This window comes from Ceratotherium simum, chromosome 4, assembly GCF_057802395.1.
Source record: "Ceratotherium simum simum isolate JZ-2026a chromosome 4, ASM5780239v1, whole genome shotgun sequence".
Lineage (NCBI taxonomy): Eukaryota > Metazoa > Chordata > Mammalia > Perissodactyla > Rhinocerotidae > Ceratotherium > Ceratotherium simum.
This window is the reverse complement of record NC_141903.1, coordinates 90,196,018-90,216,277: the sequence shown is the minus strand read 5'-3', so window position 1 is coordinate 90,216,277 and position 20,260 is coordinate 90,196,018. Positions and strand designations below refer to the sequence as shown.

General features: G+C 37.7%; 1 protein-coding gene across 1 annotated transcript in view; it reads right to left on the bottom strand.

The window, feature by feature from the left end:
• ANKRD31 (ankyrin repeat domain 31) overlaps positions 1-20,260 on the bottom strand; it is a 135,501-nt gene that overhangs the window by 20,861 nt on the left and 94,380 nt on the right. The window contains exons 19-22 of the mRNA XM_087430161.1: positions 20,055-20,170; positions 14,980-15,067; positions 10,805-10,901; positions 7,653-8,625 (exon numbers count right to left, since the gene is read on the bottom strand). Coding sequence (XP_087286287.1) covers positions 7,653-8,625; positions 10,805-10,901; positions 14,980-15,067; positions 20,055-20,170 — 1,274 coding nt within the window. The remainder of the gene's footprint in view (positions 1-7,652; positions 8,626-10,804; positions 10,902-14,979; positions 15,068-20,054; positions 20,171-20,260) is intronic.

Genomic DNA, 20,260 nt, shown 5'->3' with positions numbered 1-20,260 from the left:
CAGATTGGACTGGTGGTTACCAGAGGAGAAGGGGGGAGGGAGGAGAAAGGGATGATTAGGCACATGTGTGTGGTGATAGACTGTAATTAGTCTTTGGGTGGTGAACATGATGTAATCTATATAGAAATCGAAATATAATGATGTATGCCTGAGATTTATAATGTTATAAACCAATGTTACCACAATAAAAAAAAGTTATGGAGTTGAAAACTACAATAACTGAAATGAAAAATTTACTAGATGGGCTCTACAGATTTAAATGTCAGAAGAAAGAATTAGTAAACTTGAAGAGAGATCAATAGAGATTATGCAAGCTGAAGAACAGAGAGAAAAAAGAACGAAGAAAAATGAAAAAGCCTCAGAGAAATATGGAACACCATTAAGCACACCAACATATACATAACGGGAGTACCAGAAGGATGGGCAAGAGAAAGGAGCAGAAAAAATACTTGAAGAAATAATGGCTAAAAACTTTCCAAATGTATTGAAAAACATCAATCTACACATTCAGGAGGCTCAATGACTTCCAAGTAGGATAAACACAAAGCCATCCATAAACAGATACATAGTAAGACATGCTGAAAGTCAAAGACAATGAGAAAATATTGAAAGAAGCAAGAGAAAACTGACTCATCACTTACAAGGGAACCCCAAGAAGATTAATAGCTGGCTTCTTATCAGAAACGATGGAGACTAGAAGCAGTGAAATAACATACTCAAAGTGTACAAAGAAAAAACTGTCAACCAAGATTCCTACATCCAGCAAAGCTATCTCTCAAAAACGAAGGTGAAAGAAAGACATTTCCAGATAAACAAAAACTGAGAGATTTTGTTGCTAGGAGATCCGCCTTACAAGAAATACTAAAGGAAGTTCTTCAGGTTGAAAGCAAGTGACTCCAATGGTATATGAATCCACATGGAAAAACAAAGAGCATCAGTAAAGGTCATTATGTATTATAAAAGATAGCATAAATGAGTATTTCTCCTCCTTTCTTCTCTTAACTGATTTTAAAAACAACTGTACAAAACAACAGGTATATACTGTATATATCTGCAAATAGCACAAAGGAGGCGGGTGAGAACAAAGTTTTATTGCACTAGGGAAATGACTCCAGATGGTAACTCAAATCCACAGGAACAAGTGAAGAGAACCAGAAAGAATAAAGAAGAAGGTTAATATAACAAAAGCTATATATACTTGCTCTCCTTTCTTCTCCATAGTTTCTTTACAAATCACAAAATTTTAAGAATAATTATAACAATTAATTGTTGAGTTTATAACATTTATACACATAATATGTATAATGATAACATCACATAAAGGGGATAAAGGGGAGAGAGCTATGTAGGAGTTATGTTTCTTTATCTCACTAGAATTAAGTTAGTATAAATCTGAAGCTGATTCTGATAAGTGAAGATAGATTTTAAGTCCTAGAGCAACTGCTATGGATTAACTAAAAAAATATGGTGAAAAAAGTCATTAAAGAAACTAAAATGCTACACTGGAAAATATTCACTTAATGCAAAAGAAAGCAATCAAGGAAGCAGAGAGGAACAAAAAAGACATGAGACATACTGAAAACAAAAAGTATATAAATCCAACAATATTAATAATAACATTAAATATGAATACATTAAAAAGCCTAATCGAAAGGCAGAGATGGTCAGACTGGGTTGAAAAAACAAGATCCAGCTACATGCTGCATACAGGAAACAGACTAAATTCAAAGACACAAGTAAATTTAAAGTACAGTCATGCATTGCTTAACAACAGGGATACAGTCTGAGAAATGCATTGTTAGGTGATTTTGTCATTGTGTGAACATCATAGAGTGTACTTACACAAATATAGATAGTATAGCCTACCACACACCTAGGCTACATGGTACTAATCTTATGGGACCACTGTTGTATATGTGGTCCCTCATTGACTGAAACGTCATTATGTGGTGCATAACTGTAAAAGGATGGAGAAAGATATATCATGCAAACAGCAACCACAAGAAAACTGGAACAAGCTATACTAATATCAGACAAAATAGACTTTAAAACAAAAAAAAAATTACTAAAGATAAGGGACATTTTATAATAAGAGGGTTAATGCTTCAGGAACATATAACAATTATAAACACACATGCACCTAACAAATGAGCACCAAAATGCATGAAGCAAAAATTAACAGAAATGAAGAGTGAAACGGACAATTCAACAATAACAGAGACTTCAATACTCCACTTTCAATAAGGTGTAGAACGAACAGGCAGAAGATCAACGAGAAATGAGAAAACTTGAGCAATGCTATAAATCAACTAGAGCTAACAGGCATCTCTAGAAAACTACTCCTAATGACAGGAGAATATACATTCTTCTCAAGTGCATGTGGAACATTCTCCAGGATAGCCATATGCTAGGCTAAACCACAAAATAAATCTCAAAAAATTTAAAAAGACTGAAATAATACAAAGTATGTTCTCTAATTGCAATAGAATAAAATTAAAAATTAACAACAGAAAAAGAAATGTGAAACTCAAAATTATGTGAAACTCAAACAACACACTCCTAAATAACCAGTGGGTTAAAGAAGCAAGCAAAAGGCAAATTAGAAAATACTTTGAGATAAATGAAAATGAAGACACAACATATTGAAACTTATGAGATGCAGCAAAAGCAATGAGTTAGAGGGATATTTATAGCTGTAAATGCCTATATTAAAAAAGAAGAATGATCTCAAATCAATAACCTAAGCTTATACCAAAGACACTGGGAAGAAAAGAACAAACTAAACCCAAAGCAAGCAGAAGGAAGGAAATAATAAACACTGGAGTGGAAATAAATAAAATAGGCAAGAGAAAAAAATAGAGAAGATCAACAAAATCAAAAGTTGGTTCTTTGAAAAGATTAACAAAATTGACCAACTTTTAGCTAGACTGACCAAGAAACACAAGTGAGAAGACAAATTACTAAGATCACAAATGAAAATGGGGACACTACTACTGACCTTACAGAAATAAACAGGACTACAAGAGAAACTGAATAACTGTATGTCAAAAAATTACATAAATTAGATGAAATAAATTCCTAGAAAGATAAAAACTACCAAAACCGATTCAAGAATAGACAATCTGAAAAAACACATAATAAGTAAAGAAAACGAATTAATACTCAAGAACTACCCACAAAGAAAAAGCCCAGGTAAAGATGGCTTCACTGCTGATTACTACCAAACATTTGAAGAGGACAATACCAACTCACAAACTCTTCCAAAAAACAGAAGAGGAAACACTTTTGAACTCATTCTGTGAGACCAGTATTATCCTAATACCCAAACCAGAGAAAGACAACATAAGAAAACTACAGACCAATATCTTTAATGAATATGGGTGTAAAAATCCTCAATGAAATACTAGAAAACTGAATCCAGTAACATATAAAAAGAATTATATACCATGACCAAGTGAGGTTCATCCACTTTCACAGGAACGGAAGGTTGGTTTAACATCCAAAAATAAATTAATATTATACACCATCTCAATAGAAAAAAAACAAAAACCACATGATCATCTCAATAGATGAAGAAAGAGCATTTGGCAAAATCCAATATCCTTTCATGATAAAAACACTCAAGAAATTAGGAATAGAAGAGAACTTCCTCAGCCTGATAAAAGGCATCTATGAAAAAACCTACAGCTAACATCATACTTAATAGTGAAAAACTGAATTTTTTCTCCCTAAGAAAAGTAGTGTTCTAGGGAAAGAACAGAATTTTGATTTCACCATTTTATTTCAACATTGTAGTAGACGTTTTAGCCAGTGCAGTCAGCAAAAATCAATAAATAAGTAAAAAGCATTCGTATTGGAAAGAAAGAAGTAAAGTTGTCTTTATTCATAGACAACATAATCACCTATATAGAAAATCCAATGGAATCTCTAAAAATTTAACAGAACTAATAAATAAGTTTAGCAAGGTTGTAGGATAAGATCTCAAAATACAAAAATCAATTGTACTTCTACCTGTTAGCAATAAACAAAAACTGACATTTAAAAAACTATCAAAAATATGAAATTCTTAGGGATAAATCTGATAAAAGATTTGAAAGACCTGTAATACTAACTCCTACATTGCTGAGAAAAAATCAAAGATGTAAATAAATGGAGAGTTATACCATGTTCATGGGTTGGACAACTCAATATTGCTAAGACGTAATTTGTCCCAAAATTAATCTATAAACTGAACAGAATAACAGCAGCCATTTTTAAAAAAGAAATTGACAAACTCACTCTAAAATTCATATGGGATTACATATAACCTAGAATAGCCAAAACACTTTTGAAAAAGGAGAACTAACTAATCGGAAGACTAACGCCACCCTATCTCAAGACTTATTATACAGCTGCAATAATCAAAACAGCATTGATGGAAAGATAGACAAATAGATCAAAGAAAAAGAATAGAGAGTCCAGAAATAGGCATATATATAGACAAGTGATTTTCTAGAAAGGTGCAAAGGCAATTCAACAGAGGGTACTTTTTTCAACACATGCTGCTGGAACAACTGGATATCCAAATTCAAAAATATGAATGGGGATCCTACTTTGTACCATATACAAATATTAATTAAAAACTGGATCATAGGGGGCTAGCCCAGTGGCATAGCGGTTGAGTTCGTGTGCTCTGCTTCGGCAGCCTGGGGTTCGCAGGTTCAGATCCTGGGCATGGACTGATGTACCATTTGTCAAGCCATGCTGTGGTGGTGTCCCATACAAAGTAGAGGAAGATGGGCACGGATGTTAGCCCAGGGCTAATCTTCCTCACACACACACACACAAAAAAAACACCCTGGATCATAGATTTAAACGTAAACCTGAAAACTATAAAAATTCTAGAAGAAAACAGGAGAAAAATCTTTGTGACCTTGAGTTAGATAAAGAATTCTTAGATATGATACTAAAAACATAATCAATAAAAGAGCAAAAGGATAAATTGGACTACATCAAAATTTAAAACTTCTGTTCTCTGTTCTTTACAAGACAATGTTGAGAGAATGAAAAGACAAGCCACAGACCAGGAGAAAATATTGGCAAAGTATATGTTTGATAAAGACTTAGATCCAAAATATATTTTTTAAAAAACTCTCAAAACTCAACAAGAAAACAAGCAACCAATAAGAAAAGGGCAAAAGACATGAACATATACTTCACCAAAGAATAAATATGCATGGCAAATAGCACATGAAAAGATGCTCAACATGATTAATCATTAGGAAATGCAAATTAAAACCACAATGATAAACTATTATACACATACATATTACATATATACATACATCTACACTACATGTTAGCATGGCTAAAACGAAAAGGCTGATCATACTAAGTGTTGACTAAGGAAGAATGTGGAGGAACTAGAATTCGCATACACAGCTGGTGGGAATGTAAAATGTTACAAACAACTTGGGCAGTTTCTTAAAAAGTTAAATATACACGTGTCCCAGCCACTCCACTTCTAGGCATTTACCCAAGAAAAATGAAAGCCTATGTCATACTAAAACTTGTCCTTCAATGTTCATAGTAGCTTTATTTGTAATAGCCAACAACTGGAAACAACCTAAATGTCTATCATGAATGAACTGATAAACAAACTGTAGTATATACATGCAAAGGACCAATACTCAGTAATAAAAAAGGAATGAGCTACTGATACATGCTACAACAAGGAAGAATCTCAACTAATTATGCTCAGAGAAAAATGAATACATATGGTATAATTCCACTGAATTCTTGGAAATGCAAACTAATGCATAGGGACAGAAAGCAGACCAGTAACTGTCTGGAGATTGGCACAGAAAGGGAGGGGTAAGAAGGAGGTGTACAAAAGGGCACAAAGAAACTTTTGGGGGTGATGGATATGTTCATTATCTTGTTTGTGGTCATTGTTTCCCAGATGTATACATATGTCAACATTTGTCAAATTGTATACTTTATTTATTTTTTTATTTTTTATTTTTTTGTGAGGAAGATCAGCCCTGAGCTAACATCCGTGCTAATCCTCCTCTTTTTGCTGAGGAAGACCGGCTCTGAGCTAACATCTGTTGCCAATCCTCCTCCCTTTTTTTTCCCCCCCAAAGCCCCAGTAGATAGTTGTATGTCATAGTTGCACATCCTTCTAGTTGCTGTATGTGGGACGCGGCCTCAGCATGGCCGGAGCGCTGGTGCATCAGTGCGCGCCCAGGATCCGAACCCGGGCTGCCAGTAGCGGAGCATGCGTACTTAACCGCTAAGCCACAGGGCCGGCCCAAATTGTATACTTTAAATATGTGTAGTGTATTGTATGTCAATTATATCTCAGTAAAGCTGGTAAAGAAATAAATAGCTGAAATATGAAAAGTTATATTAAAATTTTATTATAGCTGATCCAGAGAAGTAACCAAAACTGTCAAAATTTGAGTTAATGTAACCAATTTACTAACTAAAATTTGAGTGCTTTAGCTAATCTGAGGTAGGTACTACTTAGCAATAAATTGGTTGACAGGCAAGCAAACAGGAACGTCGAGGGATCAGAGATCAAGCTACTAATTTGGTCTTTAAACTACAGTTTAGAGCTTTCAAATTACAAATTTTCTTGCTCCTAAGTAAAGCTTATTAACTAGGAAAAGCCCTGTTATCCAGAAATGGAAAGAGTTAGAAACAGGGGTCATTCAGATTAAATTCCAGTTAGCCTGGATTGATTTTTGTTGGATCGGTTCATAAGCAAAGAAGCACTCCAGGACTCTGCAATCTTTACCACTGTGAATTCCTCTCTCAAGAGGAGAATGTGGGGAAAGGGGCTTCCTGTCGAAGCCTCTTTTGTAGACATTTGTAGCAGAAGATTTTTTTTCCTCCTCTACTTTTACGCATATGTGACATTGTTTTAATCGATTCAGATTTACCCAAACTCCAAGTCACTTTTTGTTTCTAAATTGAGCTTCTACAGAAGATGAATTTATACTTATCCCTTATTAGGGGAGCTTTACCAGTGAACTGGTAGTTCTCAAAACTTTGGAACCAAAGACAGCTCCAATTTATTATTTATATCTTGTTTTTAAATCCTTCCTGGTGTGATATAATTGACTAATCTGGTTTGAGAGCCTAAAGGTGATCGGGACTAAAATGTACAGGGCAATTCCAGAAGCATGATTTCACTTGCTAAGACAATGGTTATGGCCCTCCATTCAAGAAGCCCAGCCCAAACCCTATTTCCCTAATCAGAGCTAAACGCCTACACCGTGTGACAGCAACATTTACTCACTTATTTATAAAATGTACATGATTTTTTTTGTGTGTGTGTGAGAAAGATCAGTCCTGAGCTAACATCTGTGCTAATCCTCCTCTTTTTGCTGAGGAAGACCAGCTCTGAGCTAACATCTATTGCCAATACTCTTCCTTTCCACCCCCCGCCCCAAGCCCCAGCAGATAGTTGTATGTCACAGTTGCACATCCGTCTAGTTGCTGTATGTGGGACGCGGCCTCAGCATGGCCGGAGAAGCGGCGCGTCGGTGCGCGCCCGGGATCCGAACCCGGGCCGCCAAGTAGCGGAGCATGCGCACTTCACCGCTAAGCCACGGGGCCAGCCCCCAAAATGTACATGATTTTAGAGGAAAAAAATCATAGGATACCTGTGTTTTGAATTCCAGAATGTTATTTCCTGGATTGATTCTTCCTAGTAATATCAGATCCTTTATCTGCATACATTTCTTTTTAGGAGCTGTGCTGTAGTTTAAAGGCTTCTTTACGGTATGTTGATGGCCAGACCCAGAGGAGGAGCTCTGACTGTCGTTTGCATGTGGAACAGCAAAAGCTGATTTCTTAAGACAAGGTTTCATCTGATGCCCAGTATCACTGCCTAAGGAGTCTGATGCCCCCCTTGAGGGCTGCTGGGAAGCTGTTTTCCTATTTTCTCTTTTTGGATAACAATTGGAAAGAGCCTCATCACAAATAACAGTTGATGGATGGGCATCATTTTGGGCAAATACATTTGTGGTTTCTGAAATATTTAATGTGCCAGTTACTGCTGACGGACCACAGGATTCACAGCCTTTGGCTGTAGTTTCTGTAAGGTCATTTTCTTTTTGTGAATATTCTGCCTGAGCAGTAAAAGCAACAGGTTGGGATGGTAATTTAATCTTCTTAGTGCCATATGAATATCTGGATTTTGATAACCCACCTAAAGTACAGTCAGTGACATTTTGTTTAGAATTCAGCTCATTTCCAGAAAATTCTTCCCTTCTCACTGTCTCTAAATTGAGACGAGTGTTGGTATTTTGGCTGTCGTTCCACGTTTCCAGAGACAAGTGTGTGTGCTGCACGCGTCCACAAACAAGGCTGACAGGAGACAGTGCACCTGGTTGAGGCTGCACTGAAGTTTCCAGACTGGTAAGCTCCTGGCTGTCGTTTTCACTACAGATTTCTGAGCTGGACGGCAGCTTCCTCAAACTAAGACCAGACAAAGATGTTACGTTCTTATAGTTTTGAATTTTCTGGCTTATTTTTTTCTGTTTTTTGGCCACAACCAAAAGGCTCTTCTGTCTTGTGGCCAAGCTGGCCAGCTGCTCTCTCAGGACTCCCTGCTTAAATGCTTCTGTGGACACCCTACAGAAGAAACAGAAAGAAACAAAAATACACACAGTAGAAAACCTTTTCTAGCAGTCATTTAGATTTTAAAGATACTTTGTCTCAATTTAGATTTAATCAGCTCAAAGTACACAAGAGTCTATCTTTGCAATGTATTTCCTTTGAGAGGAAACTGACTCTTAAGGTGAGTTTGCCTTTTTCAGGAGGTGACGTGGTTATCCACATTTACATTCCTATCATTATCAGTTGTGAGTCAACCCTAAAAGAGAACCAAAACTTGGGTTGTCTATCTAGATATCTACTAGTCCTTTAGTTGGAAGGCAGCAATTGATCACTGAGGAGGAACACCATTCTTTATGTTTGGAGTTTGCTGACCTGTTTACAATGAAAAGATGCATCAGGAAGTAAGTAAAATTCGGGAGTAAAGTTCCACTCAAGTTCCCTTAGCTGTGGAGGAGTGCGACTGTTCTGTGTATTTCTATACCTGAGCTAGACCTGAGAAATGTCAGTTCATCCAGTCATTACTGTGATTATACTTTGAACCTGTACTGAGGGAGGTCCAGGGGACCACCCAGACAAGCATTATCCTGCGTTCCTTCCCCAAACCAAATCTCTCAGGGGCTTCAGGACCAAGTGGGAGGAAACGGCTCATATCTACACCTCTGCTCTTGGTTACACCACCTATTCTACACTGACCTTCAGGATACTGGACACTTTGTTTCCAGTGCTTCTCAAACTTTCTGGTCTCAGGACTTCTTTATACTCTTAAAAATTATTGAGGAACCCAAAGAACGTTAGTTTATATGGGTTATATCTATCAATATTTGCTGGTTTAGAAAATAAAACTGAGCACTTTTAAAACACAAGAATACACAAGCACACATTCCATTAGCTACCAGAGTGATGATATCATCACATATCATGTGACCTCTAGAAAATTCCACTGTACACTCATGAAAGAATAACAGCAAAAAAAGCAATAACATCTTAATACTATTATAAAAAAAGTCTTGACTTCATGAACCCCCTGAATGGTCTCAGGAACCCTCAGGGACCACCCTTTAAGAGCAGCTGTCTCAAGGGGAAGCAAGAATATAGCTATCTCTTTCTCCTATCACAGTTGAGAGTTGTTGTACTGAACTCCAGGCAGACTGGGTGTTAAAGCGAGTAGTAGATGTAAGGGAAAGAAGCAGCAAGAAGAAATCAGATTAGCAAACAACTGGTGGCATAAAATGCAAGAAGCTGGATAGAAGAGAAACAAAAAAGGAAAAAATAACATCACATTTAAGACTATGTGAAACAGAGTTCAGACAGAGAATGAAAGTGCTCTTTAGATTACAAGATTTTAAGTTGTATAGCAATATTAACAAGGATTTGCACACCTGAAACCCTAACTCATTAGGAACTTCCCAAAATTCTAGATGTAATGTTAATCACAGGACATAAAGGAAAATTGAAGCCAGCCTTTTCCAAAGTCCCCTAGAAAATATCCTGCAGTCAATTACCCACCTATAAGCTCACTTGCTTTATAGTGACAGAAAATAGGAAACAGAAAGGAATTTATGACATTCACCAGAGAGAAAAGCAAAATGGGAATAAAAGATAGGAGATTTATAAATAAAAATAGAAAACATTATTAAATAAGTTCAGAAAAAAATTGAAGATACAATAGAAGTCAAATGATTATAAGAACACAAGGAAAATGAGAAAAATTACATGTGAATAAAGAATAGGGTCAGAAACATATCTGTAATCCCATGTTCGCTGCAGCATTATTTACAATAGCCAAGATATGGAAACAACCTAAGTGTCCAACTATGAATGAATGGATAAAGAAAATGTGGTATATAGACACAATGGAAAATTACTCAGCCACATATAAGAAGGAAATCCTGCCATTTGTGACAACATGGATGGACCTTGAGGGCATTATGCTAAGTGAAATAAGTGAGAGAAAGACAAATACCATATGATCTCACTCACACATAGAGAATAGATTGGTGGTTGCTAGAGGTGGAGGGTGGGAGAAATGGGTGAAGGTGGTTAAAAGAGTTATAAGGTGGTTATAACAAAAATCCAGTTATAAAATAAATAGGTCAAGAGGATGTAGATAGCATAGTGACTATAGGTAATAATACTGTATTTATATTTGAAAGTTGTTAAGAGAGTAAATAAAGCACTCATTTTTTTCACTCACCTGTATTTTTTAGCTAGATCATCCCTTTCTGCCTTCTGTTTGGCAAGCACGTTATCCATAACCTCTTTTATCTCCAACATCTTTTCGATGTATTGTTCTACAAATATGGTAATAAAATAAGAAGTCAGTTAATTGAGAGATAACAAATGTTAAATTTGGTCACATAGGACTTAGCCTGTAAGTCCTGTACAAAATGGGATTCATAACTCTTGGATCTCCCAGTCAGATCAAAGATATAAAAGGTGTTAGAATACGGAGGCGGTGAATTTGTAACAGGATTTTTTTTGTGTGTGTGTGAGGAAGATCAGCCCTGAGCTAACGTCCATGCTAATCCTCCTCTTTTTGCTGAGGAAGACCGGCTCTGAGCTAACATCTATTACCAATCCTCCTCCTTTTCTTTTTTCCCCAAAGCCCCAGTAGATATAGTTGTATGTCACTGTTGCACATCCTTCTAGTTGCTGTATGTGGGACGCGGCCTCAGCATGGCCGGACAAGCGGTGTGTTGGTGTGTGCCCGGGATCTGAACCCGGGCCGCCAGCAGCGGAGTGCACGCACCCAACCGCTAAGCCACGGGGCCGGCTCCGTGTAACAGGATTTTTTTAGAGCTGTGGCTTAACTAGGTGCAAATCTCATTCTGAGCAGCCAAAGTGAGAGGTGAGGGGGTTTCTCCCCTTTACCTCAAGCCTATTGAGAGCATTTTCTCAAAGGATTGTTGAGACGTAATAACTCTCAGTCGAGGTGATAATGGACTCACATCTGGCTTTTTCCCTGAAGATCTAGAGGTTGAGAACTTGAAGGGCAAGAAGCTTCCATAGCAGGGCAAAGAAAAAGTTGCCACTGTGCTAGGAATTAACTGTCCTCCCTTCTAACAATGGGTCCGAGGTGCCAGGATCCTGAAGTCCTGGTGTGGAGCCTGCCCTGTGATCCCGCCTATGAGGGCTTCTACTGAGGGTGAAAGTCTGTGTAAGGAGTACACCAGAAAAAAATAGAAGCTGAGAGGAGATTGAGAGGGGCCAGGGAAAGGAAAACGTGTACTGCCACATCATAGAGCCACGTAGAAATTTCAGAAGAGCCGCAAAAAGGCTCTCAAGTCAAGAGACTGAGTTTTAAACTTCTGCCAAAAAGCAACAGAGCCAACCGCAGTCAGGACTTACTCACCAGCCTAGAACTCTAGGGTCCCACTGCCCTACCTTGCCTCCCTTAAAGGGGCAATGAGACAAATATAAAGGGATCATTGATTAGTCAATGTACTGTATTGGTTATAATAGAATAAAACGAAATTGCAAAGCCTAGGGGTGGGGAGGGGAGAAAAGTTTCTAAACTTAGAAGCATTAAAAGAAATAGCAAAGGAAAAGCTGATCCTTTTTACTCTACAGGATTTGAAAATTTATGTATTTAAGCACAAACTAACATGTAACAAATAAAAAGACAGTCAAGTGGCCAAAAATATTATTTGCAAGTTATGGCACAAAACGGGTCAATATACTTGATTATATAAAATGGCTCCAATTTATTAATAGACAAACAGGAACAGTCAATTCACAAAATAGGAAATAAAACTAGTGAAAAAATACCACTAATAATCAGTATGGCAAGTATAAATACGAGGCACATTTTTCTTACTAAACTACTAAAATTGGGGCCGGCCCTGTGGCTTGGTGGTTAAGTGCGCGCGCTGCGATGCTGGTGGCCCGGGTTCGGATCCCGGGTGCGCATCGAGGCACCACTTCTCCGTTCATCCTGAGGCCGAGTCCCACATACAGCAACTAGAAGGATGTGCAGCTACGACACACAACTATCCACTGGGGCTTTGGGGGGAAAAATAAAATAAATAAAATCTTTTTTTTTTTTTAAAGATTTTATTTATTCAGTTTTTTCCCCCCAAAGCCCCAGTAGATAGTTGTACGTCATAGGTTCACATCCTTCTAGTTGCTGTACGTGGGACTCGGCCTCGCGTTGGACGGAGAAGTGTTGCCTCGGGGCGCTCCCGGGATCCGAACCCGGGCCGCCAGCATCAGAGCGCGTGCACTTAACCGCTAAGCCACGGGGCCGGCCCAAATAAATAAAATCTTTAAAAAAAAAAAAAAAAAAAAAAAACTACTAAAATTATTTTAAATGAAAATACTGATGCTATTAGCAGTGTAAAGAACAAAGACTAATGCGTATTGGTGGAAGTGAAACTAGTATATAATACTTTAGGAAACCAATTTATCAATATGAATCAAAAGATTTTAAAATGTCTATATATTTTTGACCCAATAATTACAATTTTGTTAATCTTTCCTAAGAAGCTAATCTAAATCCACAAAAAGCTATGTGTTGTAGCATAAGAGGAAAAAGTTGGAAAAATGTAAATGCTGAACAAAAAGGGAAAAATTAAGTAAACTATGGAACATTTATTGAACAGAATACTATGTAACCACTGAGAATGATGGCTATGGGAAAAAAGAATGCAAAAATAGCACATCCGGCATGATCCAAACTATGTTTTTAACAATTTTATTGAGGTATAATTGTGTAACTATGTTTTTATGTTTTCTTTTTTTGTGAGGAAGATCAGCCCTGAGCTAACATCCATGCTAATCCTCCTCCTTTTGCTGAGGAAGACCAGCTCTGAGCTAACATCTATTGCCAATCCTCCTCCTTTTTTCCCCCAAAGCCCCAGTAGATAGTTGTATGTCATAGTTGCACATCCTTCTAGTTGCTGTATGTGGGACGCGGCCTCAGCATGGCCGGAGAAGCAGTGCGTCGGTGCGTGCCCAGGATCCGAACCCGGGCCGCCAGTAGCGGAGCGTGCGCACTTAACCGCTAAGCCACGGGGCCGGCCCTGTAACTATGTTCTTAGGAAAAAAATTATGTATCCTCCTAAAAAAGTAAACAAATACATCAAAATATTGTGATGAGACAATAGGTAATTTTAGCATAATTTTTCCTCTTTATTATTTTTTGAAGTGCATCTATATGTCTTTTATAATGAAAAAATTATAAACTTGGAAAATTCATCTAAGATGCTTAAAATATTATAAATACTAAATAAAATATACAAACTATACATATTTGTTTGGGAGTGTGAGTTATTTTGTATTATTTTCCTCAAAACATAACATGTACCATGTGTTAGGCCAGGATGAAAAGCAGAATGGGTACAATTTAAGAAGAAATGATTTTTTAAAGAGGCTACACAACTTGAGCTAGGACAAGACAAGAACTAACAGTTGTACCATGCTACACAAAAGACTGATGAGGTATTTTAAATTACTTTATTTTTATTTTTTGCTGAGGAAGATTCTCCCTGAATCTTCACAGCACAACATCTGTTGCCAGTCCTCCTCTATTCTGTGTGAGCTGCTGCCACAGCATGGCCACTGATAGATGAGTGGCGTAGGTCCGTGACCTGGAACTGAACCTGGGCCGCTAAAGCAGAGCGCGCAGAGCACGCCGAACTTAACCACTAGGCCACCAGGGCTGGCCCCCTAAATTACTTTATTTTTAGCTGACTACTTTTAACATTCGGATCTGCATCTATCAGGAGTGACTTTCTACCCTGTAAATCATAAGTCAAGAAAACATAGTTATGAGCTATCAAGGGTTTGCAAATATTTACTGAAGTTTTGAGAAAGTAAGATTATTAGGTCAGGGATCAGAGTCTAATTTCCTATTTTGAATCACTAATGTTTTGCAAACAGGAAGACATCTATGCAGTGAGACACTCACTTGGTTTGTCTGCTCATCTGACAGTTATGAGGATTTGTTCTACTTGTGTCACCAATGCACATTCCTCTTCTGATCTGCTTTTAAGGGTTGCCATAGCTGGGTGAAACTGAGGAGCTGAGGAGTAACATAATCTCATCTCTAGTCACTCTCTTATACTTTTTGTCACATCTCCATCTAAACATATCACCAGTAGTGGTTTATCTCTGATCATGGTTCTCAGTCTCTCTCAAATTACTCATGCTACACCTTGAGTCTAGAAGTATCTTTATCAACAATTACACAAACTACAGGTTTGCATCACTGACTTCTAATGATCAGTCCTGGCACTTTAAATACTCCAGCATTAAGAAAAAAGACCACTTTTTCAGCCACTGGGAGCTTTGAAATAAACATGTACCTTAAGATGAGGTAGCAATGACCTTGGATATTCAAAATAAACTTGAGTTAGAATCCACATTTACCTGCCTCTTCGGGGGTTCTTATTTCAAACTCTAATAAATTTTCTTGTTTTTCTTCTATATCCTGCAGAATGGCACTGATGGTCTGATGCTGTCAATAAAAATATTAAAAACTTCATTACAAGAAGATAGATGTTTCTCTCTGACATGCAATTGGCAAATGCACAGTAAAAGCGCTAAAGAAAGTGCTGCTAAAAATGCTCATTTCCTTTTACATTCAAAATGTACTTATGCTTTGCTTAACCTTAACTGTGTATGCTGCATTTTGAAAAAGAAAGTAAACTTAAACATATCTTGATTTATGTAGCAGATTTACTTCTGGAAAACAGAATGTAAGAGTAGCAACCATGTAAAGAATCCTAATTTCTCACTGACCTCTGTTATACTTACAGGTCTAGGAGAACAACAACTGCTCAGCACATAGTATTTAAAGGTCACATACATGCAACAAGTTCACTTTAAGGCTTTATGACTCCCATTGCACACTATTAAAATCTCACACAGGGCCTGCCAGGTGGCGTAGCGGTTAAGTTCACATGCTCCACTTTGGCAGCCTGGGGTCCCCAGGTTCGGATTCCGGGCGCATACTGACACGCTGTGCGTCAAGCCATGCTGTGGCGGCGACCCATGTGGAGTAGAGGAAGATGGGCACGGATGACAGCCCAGGGCCAATCTTCCTCAGCAAAAAGAGGAGGACTGGCATCAGATGTTAGCTCAGGGCTGATCTTCCTCACACACACACAAAAAATCTCACACATAATCTTAGAAACATAAACCACTACTCTCTCAAAAACTCACAAAGGTGATTTCAGACCACCTCTGCATCCCCTTGTCAGTACTAAACTTCCTGTCTGGAATGCCTTCAATTTACTCTGTCCAGATCCCTCTCTTTCTTATGAGACAGAGTCGTGGAGTGGACTCTGTACCCAAGCTGCCTGGGTGTGAATTCTGGGTCCATCTCTTCCAAGCTGGGTGACTCCAGCAGGTTACTTATCCTCTCCTTGCCTAAAGGGAGCAACACATGTAAAATGCTTAGAAGAGTGCCAGCACAAAGAGCTCAATGAACACTGATTATTATATAAAACCCATCTCATAGATGAAACCTCTGACTAATCAAATCCATACTAATTTCTCCTTTCTCAGAATTACTTAAGAATTTCAGTGCTACATAATTGAGCAGTAACACATATAACGTCTAGCACATCATGTTTCTCCATCAAGATAATGAGATCTTGTAGGCAGGCAGGAGCATGGCTTTGATATTTGTGTATGGTTTCCACATTGTTGGATATATGGTTGTTGCTCAATAAATGACAACTGCTGAATTGACTCATATTATATATCCTTTAATATACTCTCAATACACATTCATTTTTAAAACGTGTAGGCCCTCAAAGCCTTCTGAAGTATGTTGCTTTGAAATTTTACTTTGGTGCCCATAAGGGATATGGAAAGTGCAGTAATAAAACCATCCAATTATGTGGAAAAGTAATCTCACTGCTGTCATTTATGAAATGCATCAAAGTAAAACTATAAAATATAGATATGCAAAACGAACGAACAAAACAAGAGTTATCTCTTTTTACATTGAATGGCTATGGTTATAAAAGTAAACTAAAGGTCTGAATTTGTGCCCAGGCTAATCCTCTCCCTACATGTTAGGATAAAGAAAATATCTTTTGACGCTGACTTTCCTTTCTGTTTTACCTCATATCATGGATGCACACAGTCTCAGCCACCAGGGACCATAACCCTTCACTCTACACCAGCCTCACATTCCACCATGGAGGGTCCAGCATAACTTTCCCTCCAAGATCTCCCTTCTTAAGTCCTTCATTACTGCTTGTTTATCTTAGGAAAAAAAACAAACAAGATCCTAACCTAGGATCTGTCTTTGGAACAAGCAGCTTTAAACAGTTTATATTCTGTTTACTGTAAAGCTTTACTATGATTTATTCCAAATTTGCAATTTTTACTATGGCAGGGTCATCTTGCCTCTGACATCTCTTCTACAGTTTCACATAATATGGCACAGAGGTTAAAGGCACAGGCTCTGGAGCCAGACTACCTGGAGTTTAATTCTGCTATTGTTACTTAATAGAAATGTAATTTTGGGTTAAATTGCTTAATCTCTCTTACTTTAGCTTCCTCATCTGTAATGAGGAAGTTAATGATAATAACAGAACCTACCTAGAAGGGTTATTATGAAGACTAACTGAATTAATATAAAGTGCTTAGAGGAGAGCATGCCATATAATAAGTGCTCAGTGAACACCTAGTAGTTATTATTATTGTTTACTTCTGTACTCATTCTATACGGGGCTAGAGAAGGAAGCTGCCTACATGCTGTAATTTGAAGGTGTTACAAGGTAGCACCAAACTAAAATCATCTCATTTCCTTTGTATCTGGCCATAGAGTCACCCCCACCTTCAATTTGGTTTGAAATTTGCAACATTCAGAAACAACTTTACGTTTACAAAAGACAAACCCTTAATGACTTTAAAATCTTCATATTTGTTTTGAGTTTTTCTTTTCCTTTAAAGTTAGTTTTCCTCAGACTCCTATATCTCCATTATATTTTCTCTGAGGCTTGGCATCTAAAATGATGTAAATTATTCCTGAAGCAAAGACTCATATAGTTAATAATAGGGCATTTTCCCCATAATGTTCTTTTTTTTTTGGTGAGGAAAATACAGCCCTGAGCTAACATCCATGCCAATCCTCCTCTTTTTGCTGAGGAAGACCAGCCCTGAGCTAACATCTATTGCCAATCCTCCTCCTTTTTTTCCCTTTTTCTCCCCAAAGCCCCAGTAGAGAGTTGTATGTCATAGTTGCACATCCTTCTAGTTGCTGTATGCGGGACGCTGCCTCAATGCTGGACAAGCGGTGCGTCAGTGCGCGCCCGGATCCGAACCCAGGCCGCCAGTAGCAGAGCGCACGCACTTAACCACTAAGCCACGGGGCTGGCCCTCCCCATAATGTTCTAATCTTTACGTGAAAACATACCTTAAAAATACTTATGGTCAATATGGTGGGCTGAGCTGATACAGAAGGACCCCTGTCTGCTCCAAACACACGGAAACACTGGACAAAATACAATAAGCTTTAAATACACAAACACACACAGAGCTAAGAATGGAAAAAGGGAAATTCCCTGGTGTCAGAAACGAAGCTAGCAGTGGCCCATGGGGGATCTAGAACAAAACGAAGCTAGCAGTGGCCCATGGGGGATCTAGAACAAACAGAGATATTAGGGGCCGGGTTTTTAATGCCCACAAAGGGACATGAGATGAGGCCTCAGGCCCACATGAGGAGGGAGTTAGAATGCAACCCCTGAATAAAGCTGGCAACCTTGAGTGGGTGTCCTTCAGGTTACATAAGGATTAGAAAAACTCTTCTTGTCACCCACCTAGGGCTTTGGGTAGAAAATCAGAGACCCAAGCCTATGCCACACATGTATATAAGAACTAAATTTATACAATCTGTGTGGTTCAGGAACCCAAACTGAGAAATCAGCATAAAAACTGGTGTGAAACTGATAAACCCCGAGGGCCCGAGCAGAGGCAAATGTAAAGTACAAAGCCTAGGCACGTCAAAATTCCACAGGAAACACCCCGCACTGAAATGAGATTACAACAAAAAATTACAAACCACATGAAGAATCATGTTATCATGAGAAAGAGTCAGGAGGAGACTTTAAAAATGTTTGAAAAGATTTTTTACATGCTATCAATACTGTAAAGCAGGAGCAGAAAAGTCTTTTTACTTTGTTTTCTTAAAACAAAAATTTGAAAAGGAAACAAAGAATTGCTAGAAATAAAAAACACAGTCACTGAAATTAAAGACTCAATGTATGGGTTAAATGATTAGCAATATTTGAGGAGAGAAATAATGAATTAGAAGAGAGATCCAAGGAAGTTACCCAGAGTATAGTACAGAGAGTTAGAGATGGAAAATATGAAAAACCTACTAGGAGACATGGAGATTGGTCTAACACGTCTAAATAGGAGTTCTAAACAAGGAGCATACTGAGAATGGAAGAGAGGCAATACTCAAAGATATAGAGGCGGAGAGTTTCAGAATACAAATGAGAAATGTGTCTTCAGATTAAAGAAGCAAGTCCAGTCCCGAATATAATTAATAAAAACACATCCACGTTTAGAGACAACCTAGTGAGACTGTAGAACATAAAAGAGTAAGAGAAAAATCTTAAAAGTGGCAAGGATTATCTACAAGGGAATGACAATTAGATTGACAGCTGACTTTTCATCCATTACAAAAGACACTAGGAAACAATGCAAACTATTTTTGAAGTGCTGAGGCAAATGCAATTTACTTTGAATCCCACTTAAAATAAAATATTTAAGGTATATATTAGTTGATTAATCACAGTTTAGGTTAAATGAATGACATTTTCCCCTCAACAATGACTAACAGAAAGTATGTAAGAGAAGTCTAATCAACATACATAGTCTTATTCAAAATAATATTTCACTGAGAACGCTACTTTGCTTAAGAAGCTAGTGTCTAGTGAGCTTTGTGTTTTTATCAAACTAAGAATATCCATCTTATCAAGTAATATATATTGATTGAGCAACTACAATGTTATTTTCTCCAAAAATATGCCTTCACATGAGGGGTTTCACACACTATCACTATTAACCATGTGAGATCCAGGTTGGCTAAACCAGGTTGTTTTCCTTTTCTCTGCCTGGGTTTCAGGGTCTTTTCTGCCTACTACATACCTTAGGCACTTTTGGGGAGTAGTTGGATAAAGACACACTATGACAGTGGTAGTGTCTGTGGGATAAGAAGTAGCCAAAGTACTCAACCTAGGTGTAAAGAACAGCAGGTAATCATAATTCTGTATTCAATATAGATAATTGAGAGTTTACCATACAACATATCTTCTTGGTTCATTCTGTTCAATTATGCTATATTATTTTCTTATGACAAAAATATTTTCAACCTGCACGTCCTTAAAATGGAAAGAGTGCTGCCAATAGCCAGTGGCAGCTGGCCCAAGGAATGGCATTTTCTAGGCTGAAGAAAAAGAAAGGATTTCAACTTTACTCACCACAGGAGGGCTTTTTCTTGTTTTTTCTTGGTGTGAAATAGAAGGTGAATCAATAGTTTTGCAGTCATCACAAAAACACTGTTTATGTCTTTTTGACCGGACAGCATGAATTTTTACTTTAAAAAATAAAATTGGAAAATATAAGAATGTGCAAAAATTTAGGTTTATCAATTGTAATGGTGACAGGAATGGGAAGAAGAAATTAA